At 35.8% G+C, this 18,057-nt stretch overlaps 1 protein-coding gene across 1 annotated transcript in view; it reads left to right on the top strand.

Annotated features, from left to right (window-relative positions):
• Positions 1–16,575: 16,575 nt before the first annotated feature.
• PDE4B (phosphodiesterase 4B) overlaps positions 16,576–18,057 on the top strand; it is a 432,607-nt gene continuing 431,125 nt past the window's right edge. The window contains exon 1 of the mRNA XM_041771485.1: positions 16,576–16,687. Within this exon, the coding sequence (XP_041627419.1) occupies positions 16,646–16,687 (42 nt within the window). The 5' untranslated portion in view covers positions 16,576–16,645. The remainder of the gene's footprint in view (positions 16,688–18,057) is intronic.

Genomic DNA, 18,057 nt, shown 5'->3' with positions numbered 1-18,057 from the left:
TTCTTCTGTACATAATACAAAACACTCATTACTGCCCACTCAACACTGCAGCATCTTAGAACGTGATCTCTTTGGCAGCCAAACTGGTGTCCTTTGTTAACAGTTCCTGTCAAATACTAGATCTATACCTCTCCTTAACAATTTTTCTTTTAAAAAAAGAAAGAATGATTATCTCATAAGATTTAGGCTTGAGACCATCACCTCATTTCCTGTCAGGCACTTAAAAACATGACCAGATAGATAATGGAACAGGAGAACTCATAGATACAAGTTATGGATCAAGACATAGTTTTCTCTATGTTCAGTCTTAGTATAGTTTTAGATTTAATACATGCTTAACAAATTATAATTGTTGTTTTATTGCCATCTAAGCAAAGATTAAAAAAATAGCAATACTACCTCAAATCATCAATAATATTTCCCTAAGAAGTGAATGGAAGACCTGTGTAAACTTTGCATTTTGTGTTTGAAATCTGTTCACATTTCTACAAAAATCTGATCTACATTCTCATTATATGTGTATATGAGCATATAGTATAAATGTATTATTTCTACAACACAGCTGGTAGAACAACTATTGAACTTTTTAATCTGGACTGGCTATTGTTAGGACAATGATCTGTTTACAGTGACAATCTATAAAGTAAGGCCAAAAGACTTTTTGTGATGCAGATGTTGTTACATAGCTTTATAATAAAAGAGAAAAAGAGATTTTGCTTGGTTTTCATTAATTACTGAGGGGAAATGTTCTATATTATAGTCATGGCTGGAGAGTAACTTATCAGTATTTGTTATTTCTTATACATAAATAGACTCTAGTGGATTTGGGATTAATGTCATTTCAGACATTGTATTATTTTCTCATCTTACGATCATCCTTTTGTGATGATTGTAATGTTATCTTGTAAGATTCATTTTGACCCTCATGCTCAGAGCCCTGGAGACTTCTTCCTCAGTGAAGCAGTTGTTATGTTCTCTTGGTAATAAGAAAATTCAGACATAAATAGCTCTAAAGCAGAGTTATATAAGGTCTTGTTATTTCAGTTATGCTTTCTAAAAGGAGGGAGGTTAAAACTGGGCATCTTTGTGGTAAGATGAAGAGATAAGACTTAAAGGAAGTATTTTGATGAGATTGTGATTTAGCAAATAATTTAATGAGGACCTTAGGTGCAAGACCCTTCCAGGCACCACTCACTATTTCATTTAGTCCTTACAATAGCCCTTTGAAGTGGGAGACATTGTGCCTCTTTTTATAAATAAGAACACAGTCTCAGGGAGGTCAAGTAAATTGCTATATGTACCACAGAGTTGGAATCTCCACCTAGAGTTTTTTGAATTTACTTTCAGAGAGCTTTCCTTTATACAACAACTGGGTTGCACTGGATACAGCTTATACTAGAGAATCTGCAAATTCCTGTCACTAATACCAGAAATATGTTGCTTCCATCATTCAAAAGTATTTTAATATTTTAAAATATTGGTCATTTATGATTATAGCAATGTCAGGAATATATACAGCAAATAATCATTTTTCATCAATAGAAGCACAAGATTAGAGGGATCAAATGACTTATTAAAGATCCCATAGTCACTAATGCGGCTCTTGTGGGTGGCTAAAGATCAGTGAGAGGACATCTCGTTTCATTTGGAATTATACTTTCCTTCACCTTTCTAATAAAATCGCACGTATCTTACCAGAGCATGATTTAGATTTACCTTCTCTGTGAAGTCTTTTCTGGTCTTCTAGGCAGACTTCTGGAACCTTCCTGTGTGCTGCTGCAGCACCTTGAAAGTATCTCTGTCATATAATTAGTGGTATGAACTCTCTATTCCCACTCTACTCTACTGAGGCTCTGCAGTCCTTGAGGATCGGAGTCATGCCTTTTCCTCTTTGTCTTCTCAGTGTCTACACAGTACATGGCTCTCAGTAGTGCTTAGTGAATGGTTGTTGTATAAATGAACGCATTCATGGATGCCTGAGTACGTGAATATATGAATTCATAAGTAAATTGCTTGGTGCTGAAGCCTTGTGTATGTGAGTTAGCATGCTCTCTAATATATGAATAAGCCTTTGCCAAAAACAACACAAAATAAAACAAAAGCCTTTAATTTAGAGGCAACGCATGAAGGCACTGTAGTGGAAGAAGAAACAATGGACTAGATCCAGATTACTGGAATTTTAGTTCGACTTATGCCACTCATTGGGTGAATGCCAAATCAGCTTTTTAAGGGCTCTGTGTTTCATCTGTAAGATGAGGGAATTATATATGGCAAAAGTTACAAAAATGGTACTTGAATAAAGTTTGCAAACACTGTTCGAAGGCATTTTATAGGGGGGGTATTATAGGAATATTATAGTATTAAAGGGTATTTATGGTGATGTTATAGGGAGTACTGTAGTGGTTTTTAAATTTTTCTTTTTAAGGCGCAGAACCTCTTGTCAAATAAAATCTTACAAAGAGACTCAGAATGTGAAATATATAAAAATTGAGATTTTGTGGCTGCCAAGCCTCTTTATTCTCTAATACCTACTCCTTCTGTTCTCACCTCTTATGTATCAGATGTATCAAATGTTTGCTAAATTCATGAGTGAGTCCATTCTTAGGGTGAGGCCTAATTTTGCATCTTTAAAAATAAGGAAATCATAGTTTCTGAATATAAAGATACTTAAACACCAATAGCAAATGTTTACTTATGTTCTTTTATGCCATATCAAAACAATGTAATATAGCATTCTGGTGTCACCAAATTTAGTTGCAGCCTTCTGTTTGTGAGGTTTTTTTTCTTTTATATATCCACCTGTATTTGGATCCCTGATCTTTTAGGAGGTCTGGGACAACTTGCCCTAAATTGAGTGTCTGCTTCTAAATAAGCAATAAACATACCCAGTTAATTCAGTTAAATCATCAAGTGCCATACCATTAATTCATTTGAGGTCCTGGGAAGATTCCTCACAGTTTTTGGATTTCCCTCATAGGAAGTCTATGATATAGTATTTATATTTCCGAGAAGGGAGCACATGGGGGTTTTGTATGCTTACTTGCTCAAGACAATAATGAATTGCTGCACTTTGTGATTTCAGTCTTCTTAAGGAAAGAAAAAGAATTAATTTATGATCAGTGTCTGGGGTCTTTCGGCCTAAAAGAAAGACCTTGATCAAAAGCCTTTCTATCTCCCACATGTCCCATGAAGCATGTTTGAAAAGCATTATACTTGTGGACAATTTTTAAAAGCCTGGGGATGTAGCACTTGTGAATGAATATCAAGGGTCTTCTGTATTAACCTAAAATAATTTTAGATATTGAAGCAAAGATAGAAAAAGAAAATACTTGTGAATTCTTGCTCAAGCATGAGAGAAAATAGAGGCCTTTTTAGTTATGTTTTATACACATAGTCTAAGTTTTCCAACTTAATGTAAATCTGTATAAGATTACATAAAAGAGTAGCTTTTCTTTTTTTTTTTTTTAAGAGTAGCTTTTCATAGGCTCTGTATGTTCTGAAAACAATAGAATCTCTTTTTTTGTTTCATTATTTTAAGAATTATCTGGTTCCTTTCTTGTCCTGAAATTCCACTTTTATTCCCAAGTATCCTCTGTATCATGGCCCTAACCCATCTTCATTTGCTCTTGCTCTCTGATAATAATGCTTGTTTGCCTCTTCCAAGAGGCAGTGGGGGATAAAGCTTAATTGTGTGAACTCTGGAGGCATAGTGCCTCAGTGTGAATCCTGTCTCTGTACTTTGCTAGATGAGTTTGCTTAGACAAGTTATTTATCCTTCCAGTGCTTCAGAATTCTTACATGTGCAATGGAGACAAGAGTAGTTATGAGAATTATATGAAGTAATATATTTAGAGGCTATCAGATAGTGCTTACCACACAGCTATTAGTATTCCCATCACAGGAGTAAGAACATATATTCTGTCAATATTGGTTATTTGTGAGGTGATATTTGTAGTTTATCAGGCATTCTGGTTCAGTCTCCTGCCCCCTCCTATCTGCTGCTCTTGGATTATCACACTTTTAGTGTTTCAGGGAGAGGCATAAAACATATGTATTTTATTCATTCAAAATTTTTTTAGAGTAAATATTTCTTGCTTGGGGCAAGGAATATAGTGACTAGCAATATTCACTATGAGCTTCTGAAAGGTACAAAACTATGCATTCTTACAAATAAATACAAAATTATGATAAATACTGTGAATAAGAAAAAAGTAATAGTGTGGTAAAACCTTGTGACAAGCAGAGTAATTCAGTAAAGATTTTTCTGAAGGAAAGATATTTAAGCTGAAAGCTGAGGAATGAGTGAGCCAGGCAAAATCGAGGAAGTATTACAGTGTAGGAAAAGTCCTGAGGCAAGGAAGGCATGTTGGGTAAACCTCAAATGCAATTTGGCTAAAGATAAATGAGATAAAGGGAACAGTGATGTGAGATTAGGTTGAGGAAGCAGGTGGAAGCCAACATAAGATGGTGAGACTGCAAAGGCAAGGGGAGACCATATCTGCAGGGACTTGTATGACATATTAGGGTTTGGATTATCCTAAATGTAACAGGAAGCCATGAAGAATGTAATGCAGGGAAATAATATAAGGAATTCTGCACTTAAAATCACTTTGGAGGGACACCTGGGTAGCTCGGTGGTTGAGTGTCTGCTTTCAGCTCAAAGCGTGATCCTGCGTCCGTGGATTGAGTCTCACATTGGGCTCCCTGAAAGGAGCCTGCTTCTCCCTCTGCCTATGTCTCTGCCTCTCTCTGTGTGTCTCTCATGCATAAATAAATAAAATCTTTTAAAAAAAAAGCCACTTTGGAGAATAGATAGAAGGAGAGTAGAAGGGATCCTTTCTTTGTTCCTTAGCTACAGTACCTGTAAAAGAACTATAACCTCCTCTATGAAGCTTTCTTTATAATTTTTGCTTGTAGAGATGACCTTCACTCATTTGTTCACCTAATGAACCCAACCTCTATTCCTGTCATAGCACTTTTGACACTGTGCTGTGATACTGACACATGCCAAGGACACATTAGGTATTGTTGAATGAATAATCATTTATTCATTGCTCTGAAAACAAGACTGTGGGCACATTAAAGTCAAAGGCACTTTTATAAGAAACTCTTAACTATAGGAAACAAATTGAGGTTGGCTGGAGGGGAGGGAGGTGGCGAGGATAGGGTAACTGGGTATGGCCATTAAGGACGACAGGTAATGTAATGAGCACTGGGAGTTATTAGCAACTGATGAATCACCAGAATTTACCTCTGAAACTAATAATACACTATATTTTAATTAATTGAGTTTAAATAAAATAAATTAAAAAAATAAATTCAAGGAAGTCATTTAGCACCTAATTTTGGGCTGATTGGAAGTTAGACCTTTAGGCAGTGGGGATGGTCTTTTTATCCCTTGCTATGGAGGAACAGTTCACCTAGTTTTTTTTTAAAGATTTTATTTATTTATTCATGAGAGATGGGAGGCGGTGTGGGCTGAGAGAGAAGCAGGCTCCATGCAGGGAGCCCGATGTGGGACTCAATCCCAGGACTCCAGGATTACGCCCTGGCTCAAAGGCAGGTGCTAAACCGCTGAGCCACCCAGGGATCCCCCAGTTCATCTAGTTTTTAGATATTTTTTGGAAGCAAATGATCATCAATATGTAGCTGTTGGTTTGATGTGTCTGTGGGAGGAGGAGTTCAGGATCTTCTTATGCCTCCATCTTGTGGACGACCAGTAAGGCATTACTTATACAAGTAGAAACCTGGGAATAGTTTGTTAGTTACTTTCTGCATGTTCTGTTATTGTGGGAAATTAACATTCATCCAAACAAATTGTATACTAAGAATTTTTTCTTTTCTGTCAACATGTGTACTGATTTCAAGTTTGTATTCTATTAGTAATTTACAGAGAACACATTTTATAGTAGAAATTGATTTTAAATGGTTGTTCAGGGGACACATTTTACTCAGAGCAGCATTTAGCCTAGCTACTTTGCAGTCTGATGACTATTAAAAGAATTCCATTATCTCTTTGTTACTTATTATTCTCTCAGGCTTAAGCTCATGGTTTAAGTTCATATTAATTCTTAATACTCTTCAATTTTTATCTCAAAAGTCATTGATGCTTATTGCCTAATTAAACAAACTGATTTTCTCTCCAGAAATGCTTATATCTAAGTGTTGGGTGCTTAGAGTCTTAAGAAGTTTTACACAGAAAATGTATTACATACACATTTTTTCCCCTACAAATGTCCAGAGTTAGGTGGTGTTAACCTAAAAATTAAAAGTTATTCTATCATCAAAAATTTGGGAGTAGCAGAGAATTGCAATTCAGGACACGCAAGCTATGGCAAAACCAGAGTCAAGTCAAACAAGCAAAGGAAAGGAATATTATTTTATAGGGAAAGAGGAAGTTGGAGGGGGTTGTTTTGAATAGAAGTCCATTGGAAAAAAGCAAGAGTTTAGGCTGATGACAGTTTCTTACTGACAGAATTGCAGGGGTAGTCAATTTTTTATAGGAGATGTAATGTACATCTTTCCCTATTGAGAACTGTAATTAATGATTTTCTCCTGATGATAATTCTTCAGTTGGAGTCTGTAATTGATGGTCTTCTTATCTGACATTTGAGTGTAATTAATGGTCTTCTTATTTCCCCTTTCTATGCTCCCCTATCTGGCCTCCCAACTCCATTTTAGTGAGGTTTCCCTTTGATACAGGAGAGCTAAGTTCTTGTCTCATGTAGTCAAAGAATGAATCTCATGGACAATGGAGCGTGAGCAAAGCAATAGAAGTTTATTAAGCAGAGATACAGAGAAAGCTCTGAGAAGTGAGAGGAATCCAGATAGGATTGCTACTGAGGGCTTTTCATGGTAGTCTTTTATTGAGAACCTAGCCAGGGAGCCCACAGGCTTGAGATTCTTGTGCAGTCTTGGTTTGAGCAGGAACTTGATGACCTATTTCTTTGTGGTCTGCTGAGTTTCTGAGATTTATTAGTAGCCATCAAAGGGAGACATTCCCTAGCATTTTGGAGCTAGGGAGCCAGGTTTATTTATTTACTTATTTATTCATTCTGTTTTAACTGTCTTATCTCTGTTTTCTTGTGATGAGTAGGATCCTGACTCTGGGACCTCTCAGTGTCCTTGGGGTTTATGGGTGCCCACAGGTTCCTGGGAGCCTGACTTTGGGCCATTCCCTTATCTTTCCCTGCCTAGCCCCATCTGCCCCTAAGTCGTTCCTATATCACCTTTGTTAATTTTCACAGTGGATAACTATAGTGAGGTGGTAATGTGCCTCTGAAAAGAGACAGAAGTTTAGACTCCTTTTTGTCTAGCATTTCATCCCCAAATGCATACTATATAAGATGCTAGCCCAAACCAGAAAACCCTCTTTTTCTAGAGCTAGACTTTATGCTACTTATTTTAATAAGTTAATACATTAACTGATCTGGTACAAAGGATCTTAGGTATTTGTACTTTATGAGTCAGTAAAATTTTCAAAGGATCAGAGGACTGATAGAGTTGCCAATGTTTAATATTCTCAGTTGAGGGGATCCCTGGGTGGCTCAGCAGTTTGGCGCCTGCCTTTGGCCCAGAGCGCGATCCTGGAGTCCCGCGTTGGGCTCCTGGCATAGAGCCTGCTTCTCCCTCTGCCTGTGTCTCTGCCTCTCTCTCTCTGTGTTTATCATGAATGAATAAATAAAATCTTTAAAAAAAATTCTCAGTTGAGGCTGAGAAACAAAAGAAAAAAATGCTCATGCCCCATACATTATTATCATTTCATGGAAGGAAATTTTAACATCTGAAAGAATGATGAGTAGGAGTTTTCCTGTTAAGCTACAAATAACAACTATAATCCAGAAGAGAGGACTAAAACCATCAAAATATCTGATATTCTCTACAGAGAGCTGTATACAAAAGTGGTTAGGCAACTCCTTGTGAGAAGTAGCAGTTGGGTTACTCCAGCAACCTCCCAATGCCCATATAACCACTCTGGGTGGGGAGAGCATGGCTGTGGAGAGGTTTTGGAGAAGCGAGTTATTGGCCTACTAATGATGAAAAACTATTTGTAGAGATCAGGGGTATCTTCCGCAAAAGGAAGGTTAGCTTCTGTATCCCTTAGATTCTAGTTAGGGATTTAATACAAGAGATTTATTATGCAAGTATTGAATGATGAAAATGAAAAGAGGTCTGCCAGGTAACCCAAAGAATAATGAAGAGACTTCCATTCCTAGGGAAGTGGGCGAAATGGTTTTATGAGATCTAGGCATGTAAAAGAGGATTCACTACCATAAAAGCTGGTACCACCAAGGGGTCACTCTGAAACTAGTGAGCAGACATTTGATGGGGATATTGTGTGGATGGTTCTGAATCTGAAAAAATGGAGTGGCAAAGTTATTTCTACTCTTGGAAGGAGGAAGAAAGTACCTTTTCCCCAGCTCTCTTACAGCTTCCTACTACTGATTCCCATAGTCATCACTTAAAGGAGGCCAGCTAGCAAAAGAATCTGTAAATGTAGTTTGCAAAGTCTCTGCCTCAGCATCACAGAACAGGATTTAGAATGATTGGCTTGGGGCTGCAAGATATTTATAAATAACTGACATAGTATCTCATTTCTCCATTGATCACTTATGCAGAATACTTTCTAATCTCTTTATGACTTCTTGAGCAATGGAGAAAGAGAAATGGAGAGAAAGAGCAGGGCAGAGGGAAGAGATAGTAGCAAAGCGTCCTATACTCTCATCACTTGATGTGACAAGGATGCTGGAGCTTATTTGGGATCAAGAGCATTGTAGCAGAAATGCCTGGGTGGCTCAGTGGTTAAGTGTCTGCCTTTGGCTCAGGGCATGATCCTGGGATTCTGGATCAAGTTCCATATCAGGCTCCTTGCAACGAGCCTGCTTCTCCCTCTGCCTATGTCTCTGCCTCTCTGTGTGAAAGAATTTTCTTTCACGAATAAATAAATAAAATCTTTAAAAAAAAAGGCATTGTGGCCTGAGCCGTCTTGTCAGTACTTCAATCAAGATAGTAGACTTTTGCACAAGGGAGTCCTACCAGCAAGAGTTTCAATGTGTATCAATAAGTATGGGAGCTGATGAGACTAGAATGTTTATTTTCCCAATAGGAAAACTCCTACTTACCCCTAAGAAGAGAGTGAGCATTTGGACACCCTATAGAGAGGGATTTTTTGTTGGAAAAATAGCAGCACTCAATAGAGCTGCAATTAAATGCCCAGTTAAGTAAAAAGACTTTTGCTCCTTTTCATTAATTCTTCCTCTCTGCTGCAATGTGGAAAGAACTAGAACCTAAAATAAAAGAGTAGACCATTCCCTCTGTCCACTCAAGTCCTAAACACTGCCACTGAGTGGTCCAACAGAGGCTGGCCATTGAGCTGGAAAAGAGAGATGTGATTTAAAGCACGTATAAGCTGCAGTAATGGAATCAGTCTGAACTGTTGTTAAAGAAGAGAAAATGGATTTGACATTGCAGATGGAAAGCAGTTACTGGAGAATAATTAAAGCTAGTACATATCTGTGCCCTACTGAGTTCAGATTGTTTAGTAAATCAATTACACAAATAAAAATTAAACTTTTGGACATCATCTCAGAATAAAGGGTAATCTTTAAATTGGAAAAAGTTTTCTTAAAAACTCAAAAATATTACCTTATTTTTCTCATTTCTTCATGGTTTGATATAGCATGTGTCCATGGTGTGGAATTTTAAAATGATTATCATTAGTCATTGAAATTTTTATCAACCAAGGATTACTAGTATTGAAAGCTATAACCTGTCAAAAGAGAAATTCATACTTAGTGCTACAGCAGGCAGGATTCTTTCCCTCATTTTAGCTTTTAAATCTCTGTGGCGAGAGGAGGAAGAAAGATAGGTGAAATTATTAAAGAATACTGTAGTCTTCGAACATAAGAGAATGTTATGAATGAGTAACATAAGTTTAAAAGCATCTTTTAGATGGTGAAATGTAAAACCATAGGAAAACTATTAAAATATGCCAGAAATGGAATTTGTAGTCATCATACTTACTCATCACCTTAGAAATTCTTAGAAATATTTTGTTTTAATGAAGCATATGGTGTTCTATGTATTGAGAAGCAAATTTTGCTAATGGAAGAATAATCTCAAATGAAGAGAACTTGATCTCTTCTCTTGCCTATATTTGCCTTAAATTTGAATCACTTAAAGACTTCAGTATTTTTTAAAAGGTAAAAAGATTAGGGAGCATGGTTCCAGAAAGCTGATTAACTTAACTTGTATTTCCAACATCAGAAAATGAAGTACAAATCACTTCATTTACTACTACCCTGAAAAGATGTGAATAAGACCCAATCAGCTGCATAGGGATAGGTTAAGAGGCTTTGCTTTAGAACCAGAACATTCTGATCTGAACCAGCAGAGGGTGTGACTTTAAGCATATTTCATTGCTATTCCAAGACGTGATTTCCTCACCTGTCGCTATTATGTGCCTACCTCCTTTGGTTGGCTGCTCTTATGAAGCATATTTCAAATCATAAATGTATGGTGCTTAAACTGGCATAACTTGTCAATCTCTGTTAGCCTAAATGAAAGACAACTGACACTAACAACAATAAAATGATTTGTAAACTCCTATTCTCATATATATATATATATATACACACACACATATATATAGTCCAGTATATATATATAGTTATATATATGACATATTATATATCATAATATAATATATTCAATTATATCATATATTATATATATATTTAGCACATTATAACCTTCTCAGAATTTCCAAATAGAATCACTATTGCCATCAAAGAGTGAAGACAGGGATCCCTGGGTGGCACAGCGGTTTGGCGCCTGCCTTTGGCCCAGGGCGCGATCCCGGAGACCCCGGATCCAATCCCACGTCGGGCTCCCGGTGCATGGAGCCTGCTTCTCCCTCTGCCTGTGTCTCTGCCTCTCTCTCTCTCTCTCTCTGTGACTATAATAAATAATAAATAAAAAAAAAACAAAAAAAAAGAGTGAAGACATAAAACTGTTTTCTGCCTTACAATAGCAACTTGAGATAATGCCTGACCTTCTTTTCTAAAAGCCATGAAACCATTTTAAAACTCCCAACTGCAGTTATTCATTATATATATATATATATATATATATATATATATATATATATATATATATATATATATATATATATATATATATATATATATATATATATATATATATATATATATATATATATATATATATATATATATATATATATATATATATATATATATATATATATATATATATATATATATATATATATATATATATATATATATATATATATATATATATATATATATATATATATATATATATATATATATATATATATATATATATATATATATATATATATATATATATATATATATATATATATATATATATATATATATATATATATATATATATATATATATATATATATATATATATATATATATATATATATATATATATATATATATATATATATATATATATATATATATATATATATATATATATATATATATATATATATATATATATATATATATATATATATATATATATATATATATATATATATATATCATATATTATAATAATATTGTAAAGTAATCTATTAGCACATTATAACCTTTCTCAGAATTTCCAAATAGAATCACTATTGCCATCAAAGAGTGAAGACAGGGATCCCCTGGGTGGCACAGCGGTTTGGCGCCTGCCTTTGGCCCAGGGCGCGATCCCGGAGACCCCGGATCCAATCCCACGTCGGGCTCCCGGTGCATGGAGCCTGCTTCTCCCTCTGCCTGTGTCTCTGCCTCTCTCTCTCTCTCTCTCTGTGACTATAATAAATAATAAATAAAAAAAAAACAAAAAAAAAGAGTGAAGACATAAAACTGTTTCTGCCTTACAATAGCAACTTGAGATAATGCCTGACCTTCTTTTCTAAAAGCCATGAAACCATTTTAAAACTCCCAACTGCATTTATTCATTCATTCTTTGAGCAATTATTTGTTGAGAGCTTGCTTTGTGTCTGTCACTGTACTAGGCACTGAGCAGGGATATTTCAAAATTGCCATCTGGCTTTGTAAAGTTTTTGGAGCAAATCTGTTGTAAGTCAGGATCCCAGCAGGAAATAGTTTGTGCTCTCAAAGGGGTGACAGAAAGGTACCATTTAATGAGGCACTATTTACAAAAGGTGTGGGCAAGGTTGAAGATAAGCAGAAAGGTACGATGAAACAGCACAGCCTACATCTGAATTGTCAAGTGAAGACATTAGTTAATGGAACCTAGGGACCTTCAAAGACTGGTGCCTGACTGTGACCTAGAGTAGAAGACTTTAACCATTGCTACACCATGGCCGGCAGAGAGGGACCTCTCTATCCTCTTGCCCTCTCGTCTACTGCCTCTGTTTCTCCTTGGTTGAACAGGAGCCAGAGGGCTAGAAAGCCCGTGGACTGTGTCCAGGATGGAAAAGATGGAGGGGTGGATCTCTATTGGAAAATGAGGACTATACAGAAAATATCTCTCCTATCCCTTTTTTGTCTTTTATATAACAGATGTTGTGTTTTATTTCTGAGTATAAAAGTAAAAATATTTTTAATATATAACATTCGGAAATCTGTCTTATAACTTGAGATCCCGCTTTTCCTAGCCAGGACATGCTCTCAGTTAAAGGCACATAAATTTATCCAGTAAGCTCTCACACTCAAAATGTCATAAAATATAAGTTTATTTCCATGGCTTAGACCTCTTAAAAGTACTCTTGCTTGCCAGAAGATCTACTGATGTTACCCTGGAACATTTTGTCTTTCTGCTTGTCATAAATTTCCTTAGCATAGCATCCTTCTGCATGTATCATACTCTTAGTATATCAAATTCCATTCCATATTTTTGCACACCATGTTATTCTTCATAATCTCCACTAAACAAATCCTACTTATTATTTAAGGCTAAAAAAGAAACCTCATTTCCTTCTCAAAGCCTTCCCTGAAACCTAGCACCAACAACTTCATTTCAAAGAAGTGTTGAATCTACACATAGGATTTCAGTATTTAATTATTTTCTTTGATATACTAATTTTACAAATATTTTTGAGCAGCTACGATCTACCAAGTAAATATTTAATATGTGTAAGTTTTTCCTTCCAAACTAGACCTAAAGTTCTTGGGGGCCAGATTTGCTTTGAGCATTTTTTTAAAATACTTTTTTGTATTTGAATGTAGTTGACACACAATATGATATTATTTTCAGGTGTACAGTAGTGATTCAGCTTCTGTATATGTATGCTGTCTCATCACAAGTATAGCTACCATCTGTCACCATATAATGCTTTTATAATATCATTGACTATTTTCTCTATGCTGTGCCTTTTATTCCCATAACTTGTTCATTCCATAACTGAAATCTTATATCTCCCATTCCCCTTCACCCGTGTTGTCCATTCTTGTACCCTCCTTCCCTCTGGCAACCATTGGTTTGTTCTCAGTGTTTATAAATCTGAATCTTCTTTTCGCTTGTTTTCTTATTCATTTGTCTTGTTTTTTAGATTCCACATATGAGTGAAATCAAATGGCATTTGTCTTTCTCGGTCTGACTTATCTCACTTAGCGTAATACCCGCCAAGTCTACCCATGTTGTCACAAGTGGCAAGATCTCACCCTTTTTCTATTGTCTATGCATACCACATCTTCCTTATCCATTTGTCTTTGAGTGGACCCCATATTTATTGCAGCATTATGTGTAATAGCCAAGATATGAAAGCAACCTAAGTATACATTGAGCTTCATCTGAATCCCATCATACTTTGTGTAAGCCTGAGAAGGTATTGTTAAAGTCTTTATTTCTGCTGGGAAAACTTTATCATTGTCCCTCCTTGCTGAAGATAGCTTAGAAATTTCTACTCTAGTTGCAGTGTTTTATCCTATTTTTAAGTATAGTTCTTACCAAGCAAAATGAATGTAAGATAAAAAGTAAACTTTTGCCTCATAGATTTTTCCCACTAATTTAGTATATGAAGCCATTTGTTAGAGATCACTTTGGTGTTCTTATTTTCTTTCCAGACCCACACTCTACTAATTATTGTTTTTTTAATTGACTGCACATAACATTTGCATCTTGATAATCCTTTATTTATTTATTTATTTGAGAAAGAGGGGGGTGGCGAGGACTGAGGGAGGGGGAAGAGAGAATCTCATGCTAAGCATGGAGCCTGATGAGGGGCTCAATCTCACGATGCTGAGACCATGATCTGAGTCAAAATCAATAGTTGGATGCTTTACCGATTGAATCAACCAGGCACCCCGCATCTTGATAGTACTGATGCCAAACTTACCACTTACATGTGTTTGCACCATTGTATGACATAATGCTGCATATATTTTATTAACTGTTCAAATTCATTTGGAACTTTCCTAATAGTTATTTAAGAGACCGTATAATTTATCATCTAGCTGTGGCCTAAGATTTAAATCCTACCCTGTCACTGTTCTTAGTTTCTTCATCCAAGATAAGTAGGTATCATTTACTTCACAAAAAGGTAGTCCCCCAAATATATGGCAGACTAAGTTTTGTAGAAATAAAAAAACTTTAAAATAAGTTAATATTCTTATGCATTTTGTGGGTCCTTATTGTATGTATATATACACATTAATATATTATACATAATATAGTATAAAATAATGTATGCTAAAACATATTAACATATATACAATAATTATAATATATAATAAAATATATATAAGATTAGCTTTTGGTTCATTAAATAATACATCACAAAAAATTTAGGAAACATAGAGAAAAAGAAAAGCCTCTCATAGAACGTTTACATGATGTTCACTGTTACCATTTTACACAGCTTCTTCATATTTTTCCATACTTTTATTTTTACAAAATTATAATCACTGGAAATATCTAATCCTTTATCTTGAATGTAAAACTTAAATTTTGAATCTTTTTTTTTTTTTAATTTAGGAGCATAAACTTTTTTTTTTCAGTCTACCTTATGGAAGCACTCAAGGTTGGAGATCACTTTGTGAGAAAATGTTATTTGCCTACTTTTGTTAGATGTCAAGAAACTTTTGAATAAAAGCTCTAAAATTCTGGCTACTCCAGTTTGGTCAGCCTTAGTAAAGTTCAATCATTCCTTGGTGTATACTGAAAAAATTCTTTTCCTTGGTATATTAAATCAACTCCCTGAAAAGCCTATGGGATGGATTCTTTCCCTAGAACATTTACAAAGGCAAAGTTTCTCCCTACCCCACTCTCTTATCCACCCTGTCAGTTCTGCTGCCAACTTTTGCATAATATAGTCAAATTATGTGTTCGAAATTCAACCCTGGTTTCCTGGGTGATGGTACAATGCCACTACTTAGTATTCCTAGTCACATAGCTACAATTCCATCACGCTCTTAATCTATATATATCTTCATGTTCGAGAAGCAGACATTTCAAATCAGGCATGTATTGAGAGTTTAAATGTACAGGGTGAGGAAACATAGAAGCTTCTTGAGCTCAGCCATGATGCAGGACCCCTTTTTTACCAAGATTGTGAGAAACCACCATATGGACTAATGCTTCTTGGATTCGGTGATTTCGGTAATATATCTTTTCCAGTTCAATTCTGCAAACAGAATTCTTTATATTCTCTTGTAGACTATTGAATGCCTAAACTTTAAATTTGGACCCCTGGGTTTTAAAAACAAGAGATTAGTTTTTCTCTGGAGTTGCACAACCAGGTTATTAACATTATTGAGGTTCTTTATTTCTGCAGTGGCTTCCAATTATCTACACAAAACAAATTTCATGAATTGCAGCACTTCTTTTTCAAAATGGCCAGGTTTGTGATTTAGACCAGGTAATTCTAGCTCTCTCTAACTAAAATTTTCTGTGATAAATATTTCATATGTGCATATATATATATGTACATATATATATGCACATATGTATAGGAGATTTAAACTGATGGCAACTTGAAATTAAGGTTTTTGTGGCCATATATATTTTCTGTATTGGTTTGTTTTTCCTTCTTTTTCTTTTTTGACCATAATATCAAAGCTATGAGTTCCTTAAATTCTAAATCCACCAAAAAGAAAAAGATTCTAAATCTGCCATATTTTAACTGTGTTATCTTGGTCCAGTTATTTTTCTGATCATTTATTTCCTCATTAGGAAAAAAATGGAAATAATCTCACAGACTGTTATGGGGATTAAATGAAATATTGAATGAGAAAGTATAAAGCTCTTCACAAATATGTATAATTTCAATATTCTTAATGATCATTCGTTACTTGGGAGCCTAAGTGTCGCCCTCTATTCTGTTCTCTCCCCCTGAGAAGCTTTGCACTGATTTCTTGGGATTTTTGTATTTTGTGAACCTCTTTTCTCACATATAAGATGGAAAAATTGGTGTGGGAAATTGTCATATTTACTTATACATGTACATTGTATCCATTCAAATATTAGTCTGAAGAATACAAATAAACCATGTGTTTGTATTCAACTAAGGAAACTGAACTCTTTTTTGTGTATGTGTCTCTTTTTTCTCCCCCATAGGTCTTAAAAATTGTCAGCAAAACGTGCTGAACAACAGACATCCTAAGAGGGGGATACTTTCACCTCTATAATGAAGAAAAGCAGGAGTGTGATGGCAGTGACAGCTGATGATGTAAGTTCCAAAAGTCAGAGTTGCTCGATTCCACCCATGTTTCGTCTCCTCAGTGAAGAAGTTGCTCCATAATTTTATCCAAAGGGCAAGCAAGGTTGTTGAACACCATCACTTTGTCACTAGTTGTTCCTGTGACCCAGGCATCACCAACACCTGGATCCAGAATTCTGGAATTTAGACAGCAGGAACACTGCCCTCTCTGCAGCTTGGAGATGGTCTCAGGTTGAGTTTTATGGTTTCATTCACAAAACCTCCAATCTCTGATGGATGTCTACATTCTGGCTCTTAGAAGCTCCTCTTTCTGCATTACTTGCCTTATTAGTTCCCTGATGACTCCCTTCCCTGTCTTTACCTAGGGACAGCTAATCCTTGAGAGTCACGTCTTATGGTGGGGTCTTTGACGACTGCTCCTAAGAAGCTTGTGATGTACACATCCTGTAGGTCTTGGTTACTCAAGTGTGATCCTCAGAGCAGCAGTATTCCCTAAGTGTTTATTAGAAACACAGAATCTTAAGCTATGTCTTAGACCAACAAATCAGACTATATTTTAGCAAGATCCCCAGGTGTTTAGATATATGTATTCTTTTAGAAACCCTGTGCCAGGTCATCTGAAGGTCTGTAAACTCCTCATCTCATAACTTTGCATCTTGAGCAACTGAGATTAATTCTCTCCTTTGTTTTCAATTGACCCGTCCCCTATTAGTGTGTCTTTAATTGTCCAGTTTTTACTGTTTCTGTTTGTAATTGAGCCAAAAATCATATGCCACTAATCTGATGTGCAGAAGGAAGGGAGGGAGGTCGGAAAAAGAAGTAATTTTCATTTCTGTAATAACTCATCTTGTTAAACTCCTAGTTCAACAGATGGGGGAGGGGCTGGGAGGAACTTGAACTTGGCAGTTTATATAAAATTCTGTCTTTTGGGTAAATAAATGCTCCATCTTTTGGGATTCTTCCCAGTTCTAACTTCTCCCCTTGAATTGCATGGCATTGGACAAAGGGATTTAACACTAATTATTAACATTGTGGTAACAGATGTGTGGTATTGTCCTTATCCTGTATTGCTTCTTTTCCATGCACATCTCCTGTTACTGAGTTGAGGAACAGCTCATTCCCCCAGGTCTTTGGTTGTCAAGTCTCTGTCCTTGGTCGTGTTGCTTAGGCATGTGACAGGAGCACCAGATAATGATTGCTCTCACCGTGAGCAGCATACCTTCTTAGTATACTGTGAGTTTGACCTTCTTCTCCACTGCATGGACTCCAACTAACCTCTCAGGGGGGCTCTGGTTGTTTAAAAGCTTTGCTTTCTCCCTAGCCCTTACCCTCAGTCTGCTCACCCCACAGACTTCTGTTCACTTTGCCTCATGCTGAAG

The sequence above is a fragment of the Vulpes lagopus genome, chromosome 10 (assembly GCF_018345385.1).
Source record: "Vulpes lagopus strain Blue_001 chromosome 10, ASM1834538v1, whole genome shotgun sequence".
Classification (NCBI taxonomy): domain Eukaryota; kingdom Metazoa; phylum Chordata; class Mammalia; order Carnivora; family Canidae; genus Vulpes; species Vulpes lagopus.
Note: the sequence above shows the minus strand (reverse complement) of the source record. Positions and strands in the feature narration are given on the sequence as shown.